At 51.8% G+C, this 17,349-nt stretch overlaps 5 protein-coding genes across 5 annotated transcripts; 3 read left to right on the top strand and 2 right to left on the bottom strand.

The window, feature by feature from the left end:
- Positions 1 to 815: 815 nt before the first annotated feature.
- Positions 816 to 1,710, top strand: AYO21_02652 (hypothetical protein; the record flags this gene model as incomplete). Its single annotated transcript, XM_022652629.1, has 2 exons — positions 816 to 869; positions 997 to 1,710. The coding sequence occupies 2 exons, from the start codon at positions 816 to 818 to the stop codon at positions 1,708 to 1,710; spliced, it is 768 nt and encodes a 255-aa protein (XP_022514985.1).
- Positions 1,711 to 2,353: 643 nt separating this feature from the next.
- On the bottom strand, positions 2,354 to 3,644 carry AYO21_02651 (protein hob3; the record flags this gene model as incomplete). Its single annotated transcript, XM_022652628.1, has 5 exons — positions 2,354 to 2,807; positions 2,866 to 3,013; positions 3,072 to 3,145; positions 3,203 to 3,248; positions 3,317 to 3,644. The coding sequence occupies 5 exons, from the start codon at positions 3,642 to 3,644 to the stop codon at positions 2,354 to 2,356; spliced, it is 1,050 nt and encodes a 349-aa protein (XP_022514984.1).
- A 5,039-nt stretch (positions 3,645 to 8,683) lies between these two features.
- Positions 8,684 to 10,347, top strand: AYO21_02650 (hypothetical protein; the record flags this gene model as incomplete). Its single annotated transcript, XM_022652627.1, has 2 exons — positions 8,684 to 10,159; positions 10,216 to 10,347. The coding sequence occupies 2 exons, from the start codon at positions 8,684 to 8,686 to the stop codon at positions 10,345 to 10,347; spliced, it is 1,608 nt and encodes a 535-aa protein (XP_022514983.1).
- Positions 10,348 to 13,510: 3,163 nt separating this feature from the next.
- AYO21_02649 (centromere/microtubule-binding protein cbf5) lies at positions 13,511 to 15,135 on the bottom strand (the record flags this gene model as incomplete). The annotated part of the gene is made up of 2 exons (XM_022652626.1): positions 13,511 to 14,858; positions 15,020 to 15,135. The coding sequence occupies 2 exons, from the start codon at positions 15,133 to 15,135 to the stop codon at positions 13,511 to 13,513; spliced, it is 1,464 nt and encodes a 487-aa protein (XP_022514982.1).
- A 439-nt stretch (positions 15,136 to 15,574) lies between these two features.
- Positions 15,575 to 16,804, top strand: AYO21_02648 (hypothetical protein; the record flags this gene model as incomplete). The annotated part of the gene is made up of 4 exons (XM_022652625.1): positions 15,575 to 15,633; positions 15,693 to 15,871; positions 15,918 to 16,015; positions 16,103 to 16,804. The coding sequence occupies 4 exons, from the start codon at positions 15,575 to 15,577 to the stop codon at positions 16,802 to 16,804; spliced, it is 1,038 nt and encodes a 345-aa protein (XP_022514981.1).
- Positions 16,805 to 17,349: the final 545 nt, after the last annotated feature.

The raw sequence follows: 17,349 nt of genomic DNA, 5'->3' as shown, positions 1-17,349 counted from the left end.
TCCACTGGGGGATGGGTCGGTTCTGCTTCTGCGCTCTCGCGAGCTTCTGCTTCGTGCGGAAGGATTTGTGACTCTGTAGATGCTTCGGTCAGTTCACGGTCGCTTTTCCTTTTCCTTGTGACATGTATGCACAATGCAGACGCAGTCGGGTTGAGGAGGCAGATGTGTTTCTTTCTGGGAGGGGGAGTTTCAATATGATCACACTGGGAAAGTGTTTCGTTTCGACGTCTTGTATCGCACAATTGTCTGGGAGTGGTCTCAGGGAGCACGTACCGGCATCTTGATTGTCTTCTCAGTCCAGTAACGAAGTCGTGGATGGAAGAGAAATCAGGTATGTTTGTTGAAGTGGTCAGTTTTCTTGCGTACCGACTTGACTTGACTTGGGCCGAATTGCCCGTAACCAAATTTCGCAGCCCGTCCCTGTGGGCTTGGCATTTCGCCAAGATCTGTCTGCTGCATTTCGGGTCACCTGCCGTTGTTGGCCGGTATGGGCTTCCGAGATGATGCCGTCACCTTCTTACGCCGCCACTAGCCGCTGCCGCTCATTGCTCGGGGAATTTAGGCGTCTGGCTTGTCGGTTCCGAGGTTTGGAGTCGAGGACTCTCCGATTGCGGGTGTCTCTCTCTCGAGTCAAGATTTATTGGAACATCGAAGGAGCTCTTACCCAACCACAACTATTTCCAAGCAACTCTCAGGGTGTCAGCGTGTCTTTCTAAAAAAAGTTGACACTTGGAGAACATTGCATGTTCTGACGACTCCTGCATCGTGTTCCTTGTCGAGCAAAAAGAAGAAAGAGGGGACGTGGGAGCCCAAAGATGTCGTCGAAGCTCAGGATATTGGTCCCTGTCAAGCGTGTCATTGACTATGCTGTGAGCACCCTCCACCGCCCATGCATGTTTTGCAGCATATAATCACCACCTCCGCTGTCCTTATCGCCTGTCCCGCTTCTCTCGTGTACTTCACCATGTCATACTGACCCTCTTCCTCACAACACAGGTCAAACCCCGCGTGAAATCCGACCGCACAGGCGTCGAGACCTCCGGGGTGAAGCACTCTCTCAATCCCTTCGACGAGCTCTCCATCGAAGAAGCCGTCCGGCTGCGCGAGCGCAAACAGCCCGTCGAAGAGATCCTGGCCGTGAGCGCCGGCCCGGCGAAATGCGCCGACACCCTGCGGACGGCCATGGCCATGGGCGCAGACCGCAGCATCCTCGTCGACGTGCCTGAAGATAAACCCCTCGAGCCGTTGAGCGTGGCGAAGCTGCTGAAGGCCATCGCCGAGAAGGAGAAGAGCAACCTGATCATCCTGGGGAAACAGGCGATCGACGATGACGCCGGCCAAACGGGCCAGATGCTCGCGGGCTTACTGAACTGGCCGCAGGCCACGCAGGCGTCTAAAGTCACGATCGAGAACGAAACGGTGACGGTCGAGCGCGAGGTCGACGGCGGAGCAGAGACGGTGCGGGCCAAACTGCCCATGATCATCACGACGGATCTCCGCCTCAACGAGCCGCGGTACGCGAGTCTGCCCAACATCATGAAAGCCAAGAAGAAGAAGCTGGAGAAGAAGACGCTCGGCGACTACGGCGTCGACGCCACCAACCGGTTGAAGACCGTCAAGGTCGAAGAACCACCCGTGCGACAGGGCGGCGGCAAGGTCGAGGACGTGGACGGCATGATCAAGAAGCTCAAGGACTTGGGCGCCATCTAGATCACCTTTTTGAGGGAAAGAAAAAAGGTGACGCCGAATTTATCTACCTATCTCTAAGCTGCCATTTTATACAAATTCTAAAGCGGGTGGGGGGGGGAACCCAGAACTACACTACTTTGTCATGATGGTGGGACGAGGGACAATGGTCGTACCGTAGCTACGGGACGTACACACATGGATCTGCTTTGGAGGCCTGGTTCTCGGGCGAATCGGCATGGGGTGCAGACGACCAGCTATTGGCATTGTATAAATATGTAAAATGCATGGCTTCACGTCTCCACACGCTTCAGAATCGCCCGTTTGAAGCTCATTTGTATTATGACAGCCATGAGCCATTCGGCCTTCCAAGCTCTCTGTCTCTTGCAGCAAATGCTTTCTAGTGTCTGTAGCGTCTGTACCAAGCCTGTGCCTGCCATACAACGCCAACGCTATGCTGTGCTGTGCTCTGTCGCACTCAATAGAGGCAAGCCATCCCAGCCCATCACCAGTTCCATCTCAATCCCATTCAGTCGTCCATCCATTAGCCATGAAGAAAGCATTTCCTGCGCTGTGTGTTGTAAAAGTTGGTGGTGCCTGTCAATTTGCAGACAATGAAAATCCATTTGCTGGGGAATGTTGAAGTTTGGGTCGGAGTGTGTCTTGCTTAGACAGTTCCAGCAATGGTTAAATCTCGAATCTCTGAGAGAACTTGCTCGACGCGGTTATCCAGGTCTCCACGTGCATATTGTTCTCTAGTTTCTGGGTCCAAGTACTGCTGCACCTGTGCCATGCGGCTGTAGGCTTCTGCGCAGAACCGGAGTTGAATTTTGACTAGCGCTTCGAAGCTAGGGTCGAGATAGGGGACACGGAGATCGATAAGTTGGGGAAGTTCAGTAAAGAGTTGTTCGTTGAGTTGTTCGTATGCTTGCTTGGCCATTTCTGCTTCTTTCTCCGCGCGAGGTAGTTTGGTAACATCCTTGTCGGGTTTCTCGACCAGTTTTTTGACCTTGGAACGCATGGAATCATAGTCCAGGAGTTTGTTATTTCGTTTCTTGATGCATTCGTTGATGTCAGGGAAGTATGCGCAGAAGCGGGAGATCGGTTCAAGCACAGTTGCTCTGTCAACATCGTCAGTAAGCGCGGTGAATATTGAGTAAGGGTGAGAGTGACACGTACCGGTATGGACCATCAAGCGCTTTGATGGTTTCGGCGTCTAAATCTTCGACGGCCTGCTTGTAGGATCGCGAAACTCCATCTCTGGTACCAGCGTCGCCGTAGAATGCGTCGATCGTCTCTGCTATCCTCATTTGGGATGCTGTCATGGCTGAATGAAGCGCAGTCAGTTTCTGGAGCCATTGACCGTGAATTCAAATTCAACTCACCTCGCAGACTGTCGAGATAACCTTTCGCTTCCTTCTGCAGCCGATTCGCGGCCGATTCCATCGTCCGGTACCTCCTGTAACATTGCGGTTAGTTGTAGTTCTATTCGCTTTCAGATGGGCTCCGCTCTCACCTCTCCTCGACCTCGTAGTCTCGGTCGTTCGTCCTCTCGACTTGGCCTAGATGACATGGTCAGCGCACGGCTGCCACTGATTCTCAAATGAGGCTTACCCGTCTTCATCATCACCTGCGTGGTGGCGCGGTTCACGCCCTTCTTGAATCCGGCCCACGACATCGCGCTGGTTGAGATAGGTATTCCAGTTTCTGAACAGGCGGCGGTTGTATTCGGTGGCCGACTCAAACGCAAGTGGGCCGTCCTCAATCGTGTTGAGGAAGAGAAAGAGAGAGTGGAAGGTGAGATCAAGCGTGATCCAATTAGTGCCGTTCAACATGCGCCACCAGGCCGCATGGACTGCCGTATAATCGGCGCCTAAACTGCGCCAGCGGCGCCCCCGATAATTCATGACGTAGTTTTGGGGACGGAAAAACGATGACGCGAGAGTACGGCGAGGCATCTTAAGTAGTAGTGCAGAAGATGTGCGTGGCGGCTTGGCATGACAAGACCCACTTCACACTTGCTCCTCTATCGGACTCCATCATTGGAGTGCCATCACTGTCATTTGGGCCGGGTGGGCTTTCCGACATCAAACGGACCAGACAGAGTCAACAGTACACAGCATGTATCTGTCCAAAACGCCCTGAAGAAAATCTTTCATTTACACGGGCTCCAACTTGGTCGTCAAACATTCAAGGTAAAGGAGCAGCCTCTCCTACTACAACGGTGTTCATTTGGTGCTGAGCACTTCAAACGCCCTTCGGACATTGTGAACAACGCCCTATCCATCTCTGAAGTCCTGTTCATGAACATTGATCAAAACTCCCGGGCTACTGTGATTATAAATTAGATACCACGGCCCTTTGTCTGGGTGCAGATCGTTGTCAGAAAGGTTATAAATAGTCAGGATAGTTGGATGTCTCGCGTCTTCTTCTTGCTCATGCATATTTATGTCGTCCCCAGGGACGATGATACCAGTACGAGCGGGCCGGTGTTGGTCGCAAAGAAGGACGTTGTGTGAGGATGGTTGGATCACCCGACACAGTGTCATTGCAGTCTATTGACCCTGCGGAGCACTTTGAATTCAAGTTGGATTAGAAGGCAGCACAATGCATATCCCCTTGTTTGTTGGCAAACACCCCTCAAAACATATCGAATTGCCTGAACAGTATTCGGCTTTCTCCTTGTTGAATGTCTGGAGACGATTGAAAGGGACGCTCATATAGTATCGAGGTAAGAGGTAGCGCCAGCGGTTCGGTATGAGGAGCATATGGATAGAAACCACAAGCAACTGCATTGATATTAGCCCTACAACGTGTATTCAATGGAAGTGGAAGCAATTGATCCTCGTCCGAACTTCAAATTCTCCTTGTGTCACTGTACCCCTTTGTTCCTCTTCCTCGGTGAACAGGGTACAAGTTCTGCGGTGCATACTGTGCTCGTGCTTGCTTGAAAACCATCCCGAAGTCTGAAATGAACTTACTTGTTGCCAGTGTTTGCAAGTGCCGGGTGAGAAGCCACTGAGACAGGACAATCATGGATTCTGGCGAGTCAGGATATTAACAAGATCTCGTAGCCTCTCCTGCTTATACATGTACACAAGTGTCCAAGCCCGGTAACCAAGATCAAAATAGTTCCACGCAGGTGATGAAAGCCGAGCAGGGGACTCATTCGGGGATTGGGCAGTAAAAAGACGAAAAGGGCGGAATTCTTCGGGTAAGGATAGATACGAAAGGGCAAAGTCCCTCCCGCTCGCACGTCCGCCCTCGGATCAGTGACACGACAGAGCCGGCATCAGGGTGCCTGCTCCCATGTCCCCTGTGAACTGCTATCGAAACCCCTTGAAAGTCTCCCTGAACAAACATCCTATCATCAAGGGAAACGACGAAATTGGAGCGGTCTAACTCGAGCATCACCGAGGCACACTCTTCTTTGCGAGCCGGATCCAGATCGAGATGGCTGGGCGCCGCAGGGTGGCCATGAAACACACCTCCCGAGAGCTGGTTTTTCACCTAGAAAGTGTAGAAATGCGGTGTACCAGGTACTGCACAACTTGTCCCTCCTGAACGTCAGTACGAGATTAGCCAGGCTGTTCATCCCCTGCTTTTTTGCGGCAAGTCTTATCTTCCTTCACGGGCTCGGCTAGGTTAGTGATGAGCTGGAATGTCGTGTTTCAACAGTCTCGCAGAAACGAGATGTGGTTCTCAGACCAACGACTGACGATCACCGCTGTTATGATCAGTCTCAAGGTGAAGATCAAGTTTTCCTCGTGCTCAAATGAGTGGTGCATTTCTCACTCGATTCGCATGCTGGAATGGTCGAGATGCATGGCCACTCATTCGACGAGATGCGCAAGGGGTGCAGTCAGGGACGTGCTCCAGCAGAAGGCAACAGGGTGGGTAAAGCCAGCGGATGTCCAGTTCGGAATGAAAGACGGAAGAGAAAAATGGGACACGCCTTGCTCGGCAGTCAATGAGATAGATACAACGCACACAGGCATGTCCCCACGCGTCCTCAGCTGTAGAGGTGGTCCGGGAATTCACGATGGGCGCGTGCTTTGATGGCCAATAGAAGAGCCACCAACGTACCCCATCATCTACTCCTCTTCCACAGTGAATGCGGAGGCGGCTACTCCCTTGCCAAACATACCACCCGGCGATATAGCGGCTTAGAAGAACGGTCTTGAGTTTTGCCGGGGTTAAGTAGGCAAGGGAACCCGAGGGGACTCGAGTACCGAGAGAATGCACCGCAAATACCCTCGGAGATCAAGGAGGTTGAATGAGAGCCGGGTCGAGCATTGATGGCTAAGATTCACATGTCAATATCCTTGATAGCCCATGTGGCCATCTGTGGCACATGATGGTAGGGACAGATTTCGAATTGAACGGTGTAGGAAACGAGCACATGTCTGCTCCAAGCTCCAAAACACATGGAAAAGAACAGTGCACTGCGAGAATCGGTGAGACGGTCACTGTAGACACAACATCCGAGATGGAGCCGTCGCCAGCACATGCAGAGGAACGGAGGTCGTGCGTGGTCGTGCCGCTGGACTGGGTTATGGGATCCGAGGCTTCAAGCGGTGAGACGGTCTAGGGACGAGAAGATGGGACAGAGGAAGCCAAAGTGGCCCCTGCGGGAAACGATTGATGACAGGAGAAAATGACGAACAAGGTGCAGATGGAGCTGCAGCAGTCAGAATCCAAGAGTGGAAAGCATCCTGGCGAGCCTCGCTATTCTGCGGAAAACACCACACAAGGAAGTCATGCTATAGTCATCCTTGCTTTGAAATCGTGCCGGGCCTGGACCTAGACCGCGAAGCTGCGAAGTGGAGGGGGAGGTGGTGGTGGTGGAGAGGAGAGGATGGTTGCAGCGTCGCACATTCTGGACGAACGGGATTCGAGGCAGTCAATCCAACCACAGAAAAAAAGAACGAAAGACGTAAGCGTGCAGGGTGATGGCACAGGATATTGTTATCAAGCAGGGCTGCGAGCAAGGGAACGCATAAGGTATCTGAGGACCTGTACCAAGTATGTCCCTCTGGCGTTTGTGGTGTGGTGATGATGGAGGAGCCGGGCGTAGGCAGACGCAGGCAGATGGAGATGTGAGGATTCGGCACCAGTGGATAAGAGACGAGACGAAGAACCGGCCGGTAGAATTGATTGTCATTGGATTTGACTCTTGATTTTGAATTGTTATTACATACTCGATCGCAATCGAAAACCTGGAACAGTGAGTTACCAATACTGTACGTCGATGGGCGGGCCGTGTAGGTACAGACTACCATGGTAGGTCATATTCTGTATGTCTGTCATGTGTACTTCGTTCCTTGGAGTGTCACTGCTGTTTACCATTGGGTACTGAATAAATTGGGCGCACCAAACGGACGAACGGCCAGCCACGACAAAGGGAAATTCATGAAGAAACTCGGACGAAACCTGCATGCTCCAGGCCGTTAACCAGGGTGAATTATTATTACCTGCAGGAACCGCCTAAGTAACCGACATGCCCGGGCTACTGCAAGGTAATGGTAGGGGGAGTCCAGGTGGGTGGATGGCCACTCTGGCGAGGATCGAGGGGCAAAGGGGCACCTACAGGGAGGTACAATCCCAGTTAAACAAACCAACTAACTTAGCCTGCCCGCATGATGCATGCTGCACGCTGCACGCTTCAGCAATCACCCTTCACTTCACCACCCACATTCGAGGCCCATTACCATCGCGCACCTCGTCAGCAGTGACTTGAATGGACAATTGAAGTCATTCACCCTCGCAGCACCACCAGATCAGCCTCTTAGTACTGCTTGGACTCTTGTTGTTATTATTGTTTTATTTCCTTATAAAAGAGATCTTCACTGATGCACCCGTCCCATCTCCACCTCTGTCCTCGATCCCCACGAAGAGCAACTTGTCGAGTACCCCCTAGTCACCATCACCATCACCGGAAAGAGGTGGTTGCTGAGTACCTCGTAGTGGTAGTGGAAACACGGGAATTGGATCGCTGAGATTCACACAAATCGGGACTGGACGAACAGAAATTCTCTCATACAAATCCTCACAAGTGGACAACGTGTTGTGCCGCTCTGCTACTCTCCCACTCCCTAGACTGCTCTTGCACTCTCAACTACGCGTGCATCTTGACCCTCACAAGTCCTGAGTTCACCATCCTTCGCAGCAGCCAGGCAACCTACCTAACTGGACTACTTTTACCTCTCTCACTACCGCTTTCGATTTACGTCTTCTGTTCCCGAGACCTGGAGCAATAGAAGGCCCTTGAACTTGCATCTGCACGCACGGTCCTGCATTGGTCAGCAGCTCCTAAGCAGACCAATCTCCTGCGCTGCCCGCACTGTCCCCCTGTATCGCAGGCCTGGCCGTCACAGCCACTGTGCAAACCCACCTGAACAGCTGGCTCCGTCTTTCCGGTGAGCACTGACCAGCATCACACAACTGGCAAAAGTTTTGGCTCACGAGGAGAAAAAGGGCCAAGGGCCAAGGGCTTCCCCAAAGTTCAAAGGGTCTTGATTTCAGGTGTTGGACAGATCGTGAAATCTGCCTGCCTGCGCCTGCACACGATCCGCCCCTCAAACGTCCTTTTCATCACTTAAGGCCTCAGCAAGCCATCAAAGTCGCCCTCTGTCGCCCTCTCTCGACTGCTGCGCAATTTCCAGCCCCTCTTAGGCTTCCTTTTTTTTTTTTTACATTGGCATAGCACGCACCCATTCCGTCTTCGCCACCACACATATTTATCATTCTTACCAAATATCCAACCTCATCCAGAAAACACCACAAGTGAGAAAAAGAACGGTGATTTTGCCGCGTTGAACCCTTCGAGAATCATCCTTGAGGTTTTATAGCCAGGCTTCTTGTTACACGAAACTGCAGTCGCGCATAGGACACCTTATCTACCGCCACTAAACACAGAGAGATAGGGCGCCCTGCCCAAAACCACTCTCGCGCCCCCACTCCTCTCGTACGCCTTCCTCACGCAGACACCATTCACATGAATCAGACATCATCGTCAGTTCATCTCGTTGCGGAACACTCCCCTGCGCTCGCTCAGTCGCCTGTGTTACACGATGATGCATCCACGCATTCAATAACACGATCGGTGGAGGATACGGCACACCTCCAAATCCCGGCAACCAACGGCGGTGCCGCGCCCATCACTAGCCTGTCAAGTCTCTCCCCCACGACGTCAAATTCGGGCGCAGCTGCAGCTAAAGAGCCTGCAAAGAAGGGCAAAATGACGCACCGTCTGACACGAATGTTTTCTCGGACCGACCCCAAAGACGTCGAGGCCGCCGCCAAAGTTGCAGCTGAAATAAAGGAAACCTCTCCCGACGCTCGTCTAGAAAACGGCCACCCACCCAACGGCAGACCACCCCCCGGTAGACAAGGCTCAACTGACGAGAAAAGCGTCCGCAAGATGACTATACTCGGCGCTGCAAAAGAGAAGACCAAAGGCGAGCCGCCGTCAGATCCCACCAGTGCTCTACATAAACGATTCGAGATGCACGATGACGGCTCTCATGCACACTTTCTCAAGTCTGCCAAACGGCAGGAAAAATTGTCCGACATGCTCCGCGACATGCTCGGTGGTGGCAAGAAGAAAGATCAGGATGGCGCGGGTGACCAACAACTGACACTGATGTCGTCTTGGGTTGACCAACTCAGATCGGAGAAGGATAGCCTTGCGTCGGACAAGAAGGGCGGCCCCAATGCCACGGCCAACTTGGTCGAAAAATATGGCAAATGCCAGGAAATTGTCGGCCGCGGCGCTTTCGGCATCGTCAGAATCTCTCACAAACCAGACCCTAATAGTGCTGGAGGAGAATTGCTCTACGCCGTCAAGGAGTTCCGCCGCCGCCCGCAAGAAACGGCCAAAAAGTATCAGAAACGCTTGACCAGCGAGTTCTGCATCTCCTCTTCACTCCGCCATCCTAACATCATCCACACTCTTGATCTCCTCCAAGATGCAAAAGGGGACTACTGCGAAGTCATGGAATATTGTGCTGGCGGAGATCTCTACACACTGATTCTGGCCGCTGGTACTCTCCAAGTCCCCGAAGCAGATTGCTTCTTCAAGCAATTGATGCGTGGCGTCGAGTACATGCACGAGATGGGAGTGGCGCATCGCGATCTAAAACCCGAGAATCTTCTCTTGACCACCCACGGCGCCCTCAAAATCACCGACTTTGGCAATGGCGAATGTTTCCGGATGGCTTGGGAGAAAGAAGCCCATATGACGGCTGGGCTCTGTGGCAGCGCTCCGTACATTGCCCCAGAAGAATACGGCGGTGGCGAATTTGATCCCCGGGCTGTGGATGTGTGGGCGTGCGGTGTCATCTACATGGCCATGCGGACTGGGCGGCATCTCTGGCGAGTGGCCCGCAAGGAAGAGGACGAATTCTATCAGAGATATCTTGAAGGACGGAAAGATGAAGAGGGATATGCCCCAATCGAGACCTTGCACAGGGTAAGCATTTCCCGAGAATCTGGTTTGAAGGGTTTGACTGACTTTGATTCATCTAGGCTCGTTGCAGAAACGTCATCTACTCGATCCTCGACCCGAATCCTGGCCGCCGCATCACCGCATCGCAAGTCCTCAAATCCGAATGGGGCAGAGAGATCAAGGTGTGCAAGGCAGGCGAAGAAGGCTTTTAAGGCCTCGTTTTCTTCTGTTCTCTGGCATGATGATGCACTCGCAAGGCGCTTCTGCATCCGCCGCGCATCTACATGATTAATTTCAACGTCTCGTGATTCAGCCACGAGCATGACCTTGACGAAGTGATGATTGGAACAATTTTTTCACAGTGAGCCAAAAGACCAGCGTCTTTATCAGTTTTTGTTTGGGTCTTTTTTCCCCCACCAGCTTCGAGATTACGACAATGCTCAGATGAAAGACTTGGGAGGATGGCGATTACATATTGGTGGTTTGGGATAGCAACGAAGGGGCAAAAAGAAGGCATTTTAATTGTTTCCCTCGATGGCGGATGTGTTCTCGATTGTCGACCTATTCTGGTCACCCGGAACCAGCGAACCCGCAGAAAAGCGAGCCGACTCCTGTAACAACATGCAGAGATGGTATACCTAGCATACAAGCCTGGTTGCTAGTGCGAGGCCAGGTACTGATACCCAGCATTTTGCCGGCCTTGGATCTCTCTATATACCAACGCTTCAACCTCCGCCCCGGGCAACGCCGACCGATACACTGTACCACAACTTTAGGGGATGCTGTTTTGATAAAATCCGGTCATTTTTTGGGGTTTGGATATTTTACCGCTAAAGGAGAGTATTCTGTTCTTTGAGCCAAATGAAATGAAGCAAGATGTTATTGTGTGCTCTGGCGTGCAATCATGGATTGTGAGGCTTCCTCCCATGAGCCTCCTGATGTGACGACGAGCAGCAGGTCGCAGTTCCGGGCGTATGTTCCACATCGATGCATCTGCATGTCACCGGCGAGGATGAGATCCGATCTGTTGTCTCGGCTGAGCCCAACATGTAGAGCCACAACCCAAGACCCAGCAAGGCAGTGCATTGATCTTCATCCGGTCCTGCTTTTTGCCTGCACAGTACCTGCATAGCCCGGCACCACCACCGGGAAGCGCCGTGGATTAAGTCAGATTGCATACATACTCGGTTGCGCGGTTGCCTTTTGCGTGGGTTACTAAGTCTTGCCTCATGCGAACTTGATTGCCTGCTTGGTTGGGTTGGTTGAGGCTTTTCTTTTTCTCTCTGGTTATCCGGTCGATCCTTCGTCAGTGTCAATGGACGATCGATGGATGGGTGGTTCGACTGATCGATGGATGAACTTGTTCCACGCGAGAATCAAGGGCAATATTTCGGCCCCTTTTTTCTCTGACCTCACCTCACCTCACCTCACATTGCCGTGCCTGGTGGTGGTGCGTGCCCATCCAAGCCTGACAACCGTAGATGTTGTAGACGTCATTTCTTTTTCTTTTTTTCCCGATCTGCCACCACTACCACCACCACCACTGGCAGGATGCTGATGATACCCATGCCATGAATTACAGATCAGCCGCTCAGCCGCTCAGCCGCTCAGTATGCATGCATACATACATGCATGTATGTACAAACCTACTCAAATACTTACGTAGGTACACTAATATGATGACTTTGGTACCAAGCCAGGTTTGCCAGGCAACCAGGGTCTGTACTCGGTACGTATCTAGGAATCACTTCGCGTCAACGGAATTTCGGAATGTACCGAGAACAAGTACAACTACCAACGAGGTATTTTCTTTTCTTTTTTGGTCACGTTAGTCTCCATCTCTCACTCACTAACACGCATGCACACATCCTTGCATTCTTTGTATCCTTGTCTGCATGAAAACATTCATCCACTCATCCAGTCAGTCATCCATAGCGCTTTACTTGTTCCTCTTCCATATTCCATTTTACTCCCCCTTGCCCTGTCTAGCAACCTAGCAGCCGCTCAGTCCCGCCCCGAAACCGATGGAGAAGGTTCGGTCCGGCAGGATTATGTTATCCCCTGGATCTGATGCTGTGTCGTGTTGTCTTGTGTTGTCTCGTGCTAGGCTGTTCTTAGGGTCGTCTGGGGAAGGGGTGGTTTGTTTCTGCTAGGGCGATAGGGGTAGGAATGGGGATTGGAATGGGATCGGGACCGGGGATAGGACGTGAGATAAGTGAGACGAGACGAGACGAGGTGAGATGAGCTGAGCTGAGATGACTCAAGACTCGAGACTCAATATGCTGGTCAGCAGGCCGAGAGGAGAAAGGAGTTGGGAGTTAGATGCCTCTTTTGGCCCAGGTATTCGTTCTCGCGTGGGACATGTGATCAGAGGTGGTTCGTCCTCGTACTGTAGTAGAGGTATAGTCAGGTAGACTGTGTCAAGAGGGCGATGGATAAGAAGAACGGCGAGCAGAGGATACGGACCGCAGGGAGAGAGGCACGTAGCTAAGGAGGAAGACAAGAGTCAAGCGGTGATTATCACAGCGGTACTGACTACATACACTTCTAACCACAGTACCAGTACCAGGCACAAATCGACCGAGCAGGCACAATGACACAACGAGCAGATACTGTAGGTAGTGTTGGTAATGCTACTTCAAGATACCGACCGATCGTAAAATCCAAGCAGCACAACCAGCAAGACTCCAAAACATTGAATATGCCAGCCAGCACCACTTGATGCCACTGTCGCCGCCACGAGGGCATCTCCCAGATCGTAGCCAGCCAGATGATCCAGTTATCGTTCGCATAGAAACTCCATAACATGTGTGTGTCTCACAAAGCTTTTCTTTTAAAACTCTTTTACCAACCAGACAAAACCCAAAAAGCACACCGACCGCCTCACCAGCCCCTGCAGAGCGTGTATCGACTTGGTTCTCGTTTATGTACAGATGAGACAACGCGTTTCCATGACCGAAAGTGCATTCGTCAATCAAGCCAATAGGAAAATCGTTGCGCTGGGGCTTGTTGTACGTCTTGATTGTCCCGGCCTGGATGCTGTACCTTTCTCCTTTCTCCTTGCAGAGTAGTCAGCCTTGCCACAGAGACTCACCCTCTCCCTTTTTCTGTGTGCCTCGGATTATGGCTGTGGGAATGCAGCCATCAAAACCTAGTGGCGCAAGGAATGCGGGTCGTATCAACATCTCTGAAGTGCCTCTGATTGAGAATGCCTTGGGTCCGAATCTCCCCAAGAATGTGGATTGCGGGTTGGCGTCTCTGTTGCATTATCAATGCCGAAAGGGCATGCACTTCGTCAAGCAAATCAACTAGAGTCGTAATAATGGAAGTCCCGATTCGCCAAACACCTTTCAGGGAGTTGCAGCAGCGAAGCTTTTACTCGCTGTCATCACTGTCATCTTTCTTCACCCCGCTCTCGCGCTTCTTCTCCTTCTTCTCCTTCTTCTCCTTTTTCCTCCGTTTCCGCTCAGCTTTCTCTTCGGGCGTCTCACCTTCGTGTTTGCTCTTGCGCTTCTTGTCCTTTTCTTCTTTCTTGATCTTTGGGGTTGACTCGCCGTTTGTCGTTGCAGGCTCTGCTGCTGCTTTCTCATCAAGGTCCATTTGACTACCAGCCTCACCATTCGGGGCAACAGGTGGGGCGGAAAGGACATCGGCTCTGGACGTGGTCTCCCCGACGGGGGCGGATTTGGTGCCCTCTGCATTGGCGGAGGCGCTGTAGTCGGTGTACTCAGCATTCCATTTCGCCGGAGTGTTTTCATTTGGTCGGCCATATTTCTGTGGTAACACGTTAGCACCAAAGCGGATGAGAGGAAGTGGAGAAGACCATACATCAAGTTTTCCATCAGACTTCATCTTCTTTTTCTCGAGCGCCACAGGCCCCATACCCCATCGCCGCGGGTACAGATCCCTCTCCATGATGCACCGCTTAACTTTGGCAACGACACCATGGTCACAGGTAGACAACTCGACGGTTGACATCAACGCAATGCCAAGAGCAATTGCCTCGCCTTTCGTCGTCATTAGCACAACCTCTTCGTGGACCTCGATACCAGCCTCAAATCGCAGTAAACCGGGAATCATCAGTTTGGCGCCATAGCAGACAGCGTTGACCGCGCTGTCCTTGACAACAATTCTCTTGTATGTGGTCAACAGACTCTCAAGCGGCGAGATCACCCTGCGCAGATACGACTCGTCTCGGTTGTTGTCCATCATCCATTGCGCATCGAGAACGTCGTGCAACGTCACCATTCCATCGCTCTCGGCCATAGCTCCACTCCTTACTCTTCGCAGTTCCTGCATGTGCGCACCAACCCCCAGCAGCAATCCCAGGTGTACGCAGAGAGTTCTGATGTAGGTTCCAGCTTCGCAACTGACCCAGAAAACGCCAAGATGCCGGTCATTGTCGAATTCGTACAGCTTGCTCTCGTGGATGGTTCGGATACGGAGCTGTCGCTTGACTGCAGAAATGAGGGGAGGTCGTTGAAACAGAGCACCTGTCAATGTTTCGAGTGCTCGAGCAAACTGCGCTTCTCCTCCAGGCAATTTGTCGTGTAGTCGGATAACGCAGACGTATTCTTTTCCAGCACCTTGTTGCGATTTCACCAATCTAGTAGCTCGGTCGATACAGACAATCAAGCATCCTGTCACTTTGGGGTCAAGTGTTCCGCTGTGGCCGGTTTTCTCTACCCGCAATATGCGCTTAACCCAAGCGACGACTTCGTGGCTGGAGGGGTTTGAAGGCTTATCGAGATTGATGACGCCGGAAGAGATGTAGGATTTAAGATCGCGTTTCAATGGGGTGCAACCAACAGGAATCGGTGTGAAATGGCCCGTTCGAACCAATACTAGAATTGTCACGTTAATTGGAGCTCCGAGGGTCATGACCTTGGGGACTTGCGTTGATCATAGTTCTTCAACAGCAGCGGCCACTCAGAAGTAGGGATCTGAGGCGTGATGTTCTCTGGTTTGATGCTGAATTCAGCCTCCGCGACCTTTGCCATGTTGGAGGTCCTGCGTTCGCCCAGATTGAGATTTGCCGTGCGCAGTTATCTTTGCAGAGCTCTCGGGGAGCTAGGAGATGGCTCAATGAGATACAGCGGGAGCAACTCCCAATAGGAAATGCTTTGTATTGCTGCAGATAGTGATGTGGGAGTATGTTACGCAATACTAAAAAAATATCTTTATTCTTTGCGACCACAGGACGAAAGAAATGGAGTCGAGCAAAATCTTGAACGGCGTGTCGGTGCGGAGAGAAAACTAGTCCTGATACGGACTAGTGATGAACAAAGGCTTGGCGCTATCAAAGCCTCGAAATATTTTCAGGCAACGTTCCTATTACGACACTGTGTCCAATTCCCGTCATATATAATCAACCCCATTCTGCTCATGTCTTGAGAAACTCTCTGGACTGTCGTTGTTTCTTCTCATCTCGCACCCAAAATGAGCGGCGGCGGCGTTGACATCATGGACAGATTCTGGAGTACCCCTCCAGTCACTCGGTCGGTGAACCACCTCCATCTTCTGCTTCATAGCTCCAGTACATCTAACAATCTCAAAGGACCATTGTGGTAGCAATGTTTGTCGAATCTGCACTGGTCCACTCAGGTCTGGTCTCGGGCATGCGGATCGTCTATCATACGCCATGGTTATTCAAGTTTCCTCCTGAGCTTTGGCGGCTACTTTCCTCCTTCCTCTTGACAGGTGGTGGCTTTTCCTTTGTTTTCGACCTCTATTTCAGTGAGTTGCATTTTTCCTGTCGTTGAACTGTTTCTGATTTCACTAGTGTACACATACGCTTTGGGCCTAGAATTGAACTCTCCTCGATTTGCCCAACCGGGCGACTTTTTCACCTATATCTTTTTTGTGGCAACAGCCATACTGGTCAGTCATCTAGTCTTTCCTCCCTCATCTTCCCATTTCCCACGAATTCGACACCTCGCATATCTGCCCGCCCAGTCATTTTCCTAGCTGAAGCGGTTCCTGGAAACGAGGGAGATTACCCCTGTGGCACATAAAGCTCCCGTCATTCGCAAATCTGTCAATAGGACTTTATGCGGCACAGGCATGGTGGTGGCTCCATTGAGAAAGCTGTTCGTGAAAAATCAATTTGCGTGTGGCGGTTTAGGCTTCCTACAACCCAACAAACCATCCCTTAATTTTTATTTTGTCCCCAAAGCAGAGTACAATATTGGTCTGCTGACTTGGGATCAGGCATCTGGAGGGCTTATCCTTGGTGGCCACGTCTTTACTCAAGCCCTCCTTCTCGCGCTCATCTATACCTTCGCGCAAGACAACAGGGGCAAGAAGGCACATTTCATCATACTTCAAATACCCGTCGAGCTGCTCCCATGGGCTATGCTCACGCTGACCCTGATCATGGGCGGGCCTCAAGCTGCCCTGCAACAAGCCACAGGCGTCTTTGCCGCCCATCTGTACGACTTTCTGACGAGGCTGTATCCGACTTTCCAGGGTGGCAGAAATTACATACAAACTCCAGCTGCAGTCAAGAGATATTTTGGCGCAGATAGAAGCTCATTCACTCACAAAGCTTATGGGACGAGCTTCAGACCTGGGCAACCTGTTCCCCAGCAGCAGAGTCGCGGTTGGACTAGTGGCTTCTCAAACTCTTGGAGTGGCAGGGGCGCCGGCCGGCGGCTGGGTGGCGACTGAAGGACCTTTGCCCGGCGATATATTGTGCACAACCTGTATAACAGCACTTGACGAGACATGAGATACCCAACCAACCAGACATTCCCCATCATCAGAAACATCCTGCCATCCTACTGTCGCCCTTCGTAAAGGGATCTCTTTGCCAAGACTAACCTGCAGCTGAAACATGTCCGACTTCAGGGGTCGATCCACATGGAATCCACAGCCTTGTCTTTTGCACGGGTTTCATACGCCTTCTGTCTCATGGCTCCAGTGTTTCTGGTCAACCTTTTCCCATATTCTCGATGCATCCATTGTGACTCGCTCCAACCAAGAAGGATCTGCCACATCACATGCTCCAAAGTTCGTTTGCCGAGGACGAGCCTGCGTCTCGAAGCATATTGGGAAACACTGTCCAGACAATGCTTGAGCCAGACCTCTCGCTTGTGCTGACTCTGGCTTGAACGCGCAAGCATTTCTATCGGAGGGAGCTTCCGAATCAACAAAAGCCATGAATTTCGAGGCCGTGCGTTCAGTGATGCTCAGTGACGCCCGCCATGGTGACC

This window comes from Fonsecaea monophora (assembly GCF_001642475.1).
Source record: "Fonsecaea monophora strain CBS 269.37 chromosome Unknown Scaff12, whole genome shotgun sequence".
Classification (NCBI taxonomy): Eukaryota; Fungi; Ascomycota; class Eurotiomycetes; order Chaetothyriales; family Herpotrichiellaceae; genus Fonsecaea; species Fonsecaea monophora.
Note: the sequence above shows the minus strand (reverse complement) of the source record. Positions and strands in the feature narration are given on the sequence as shown.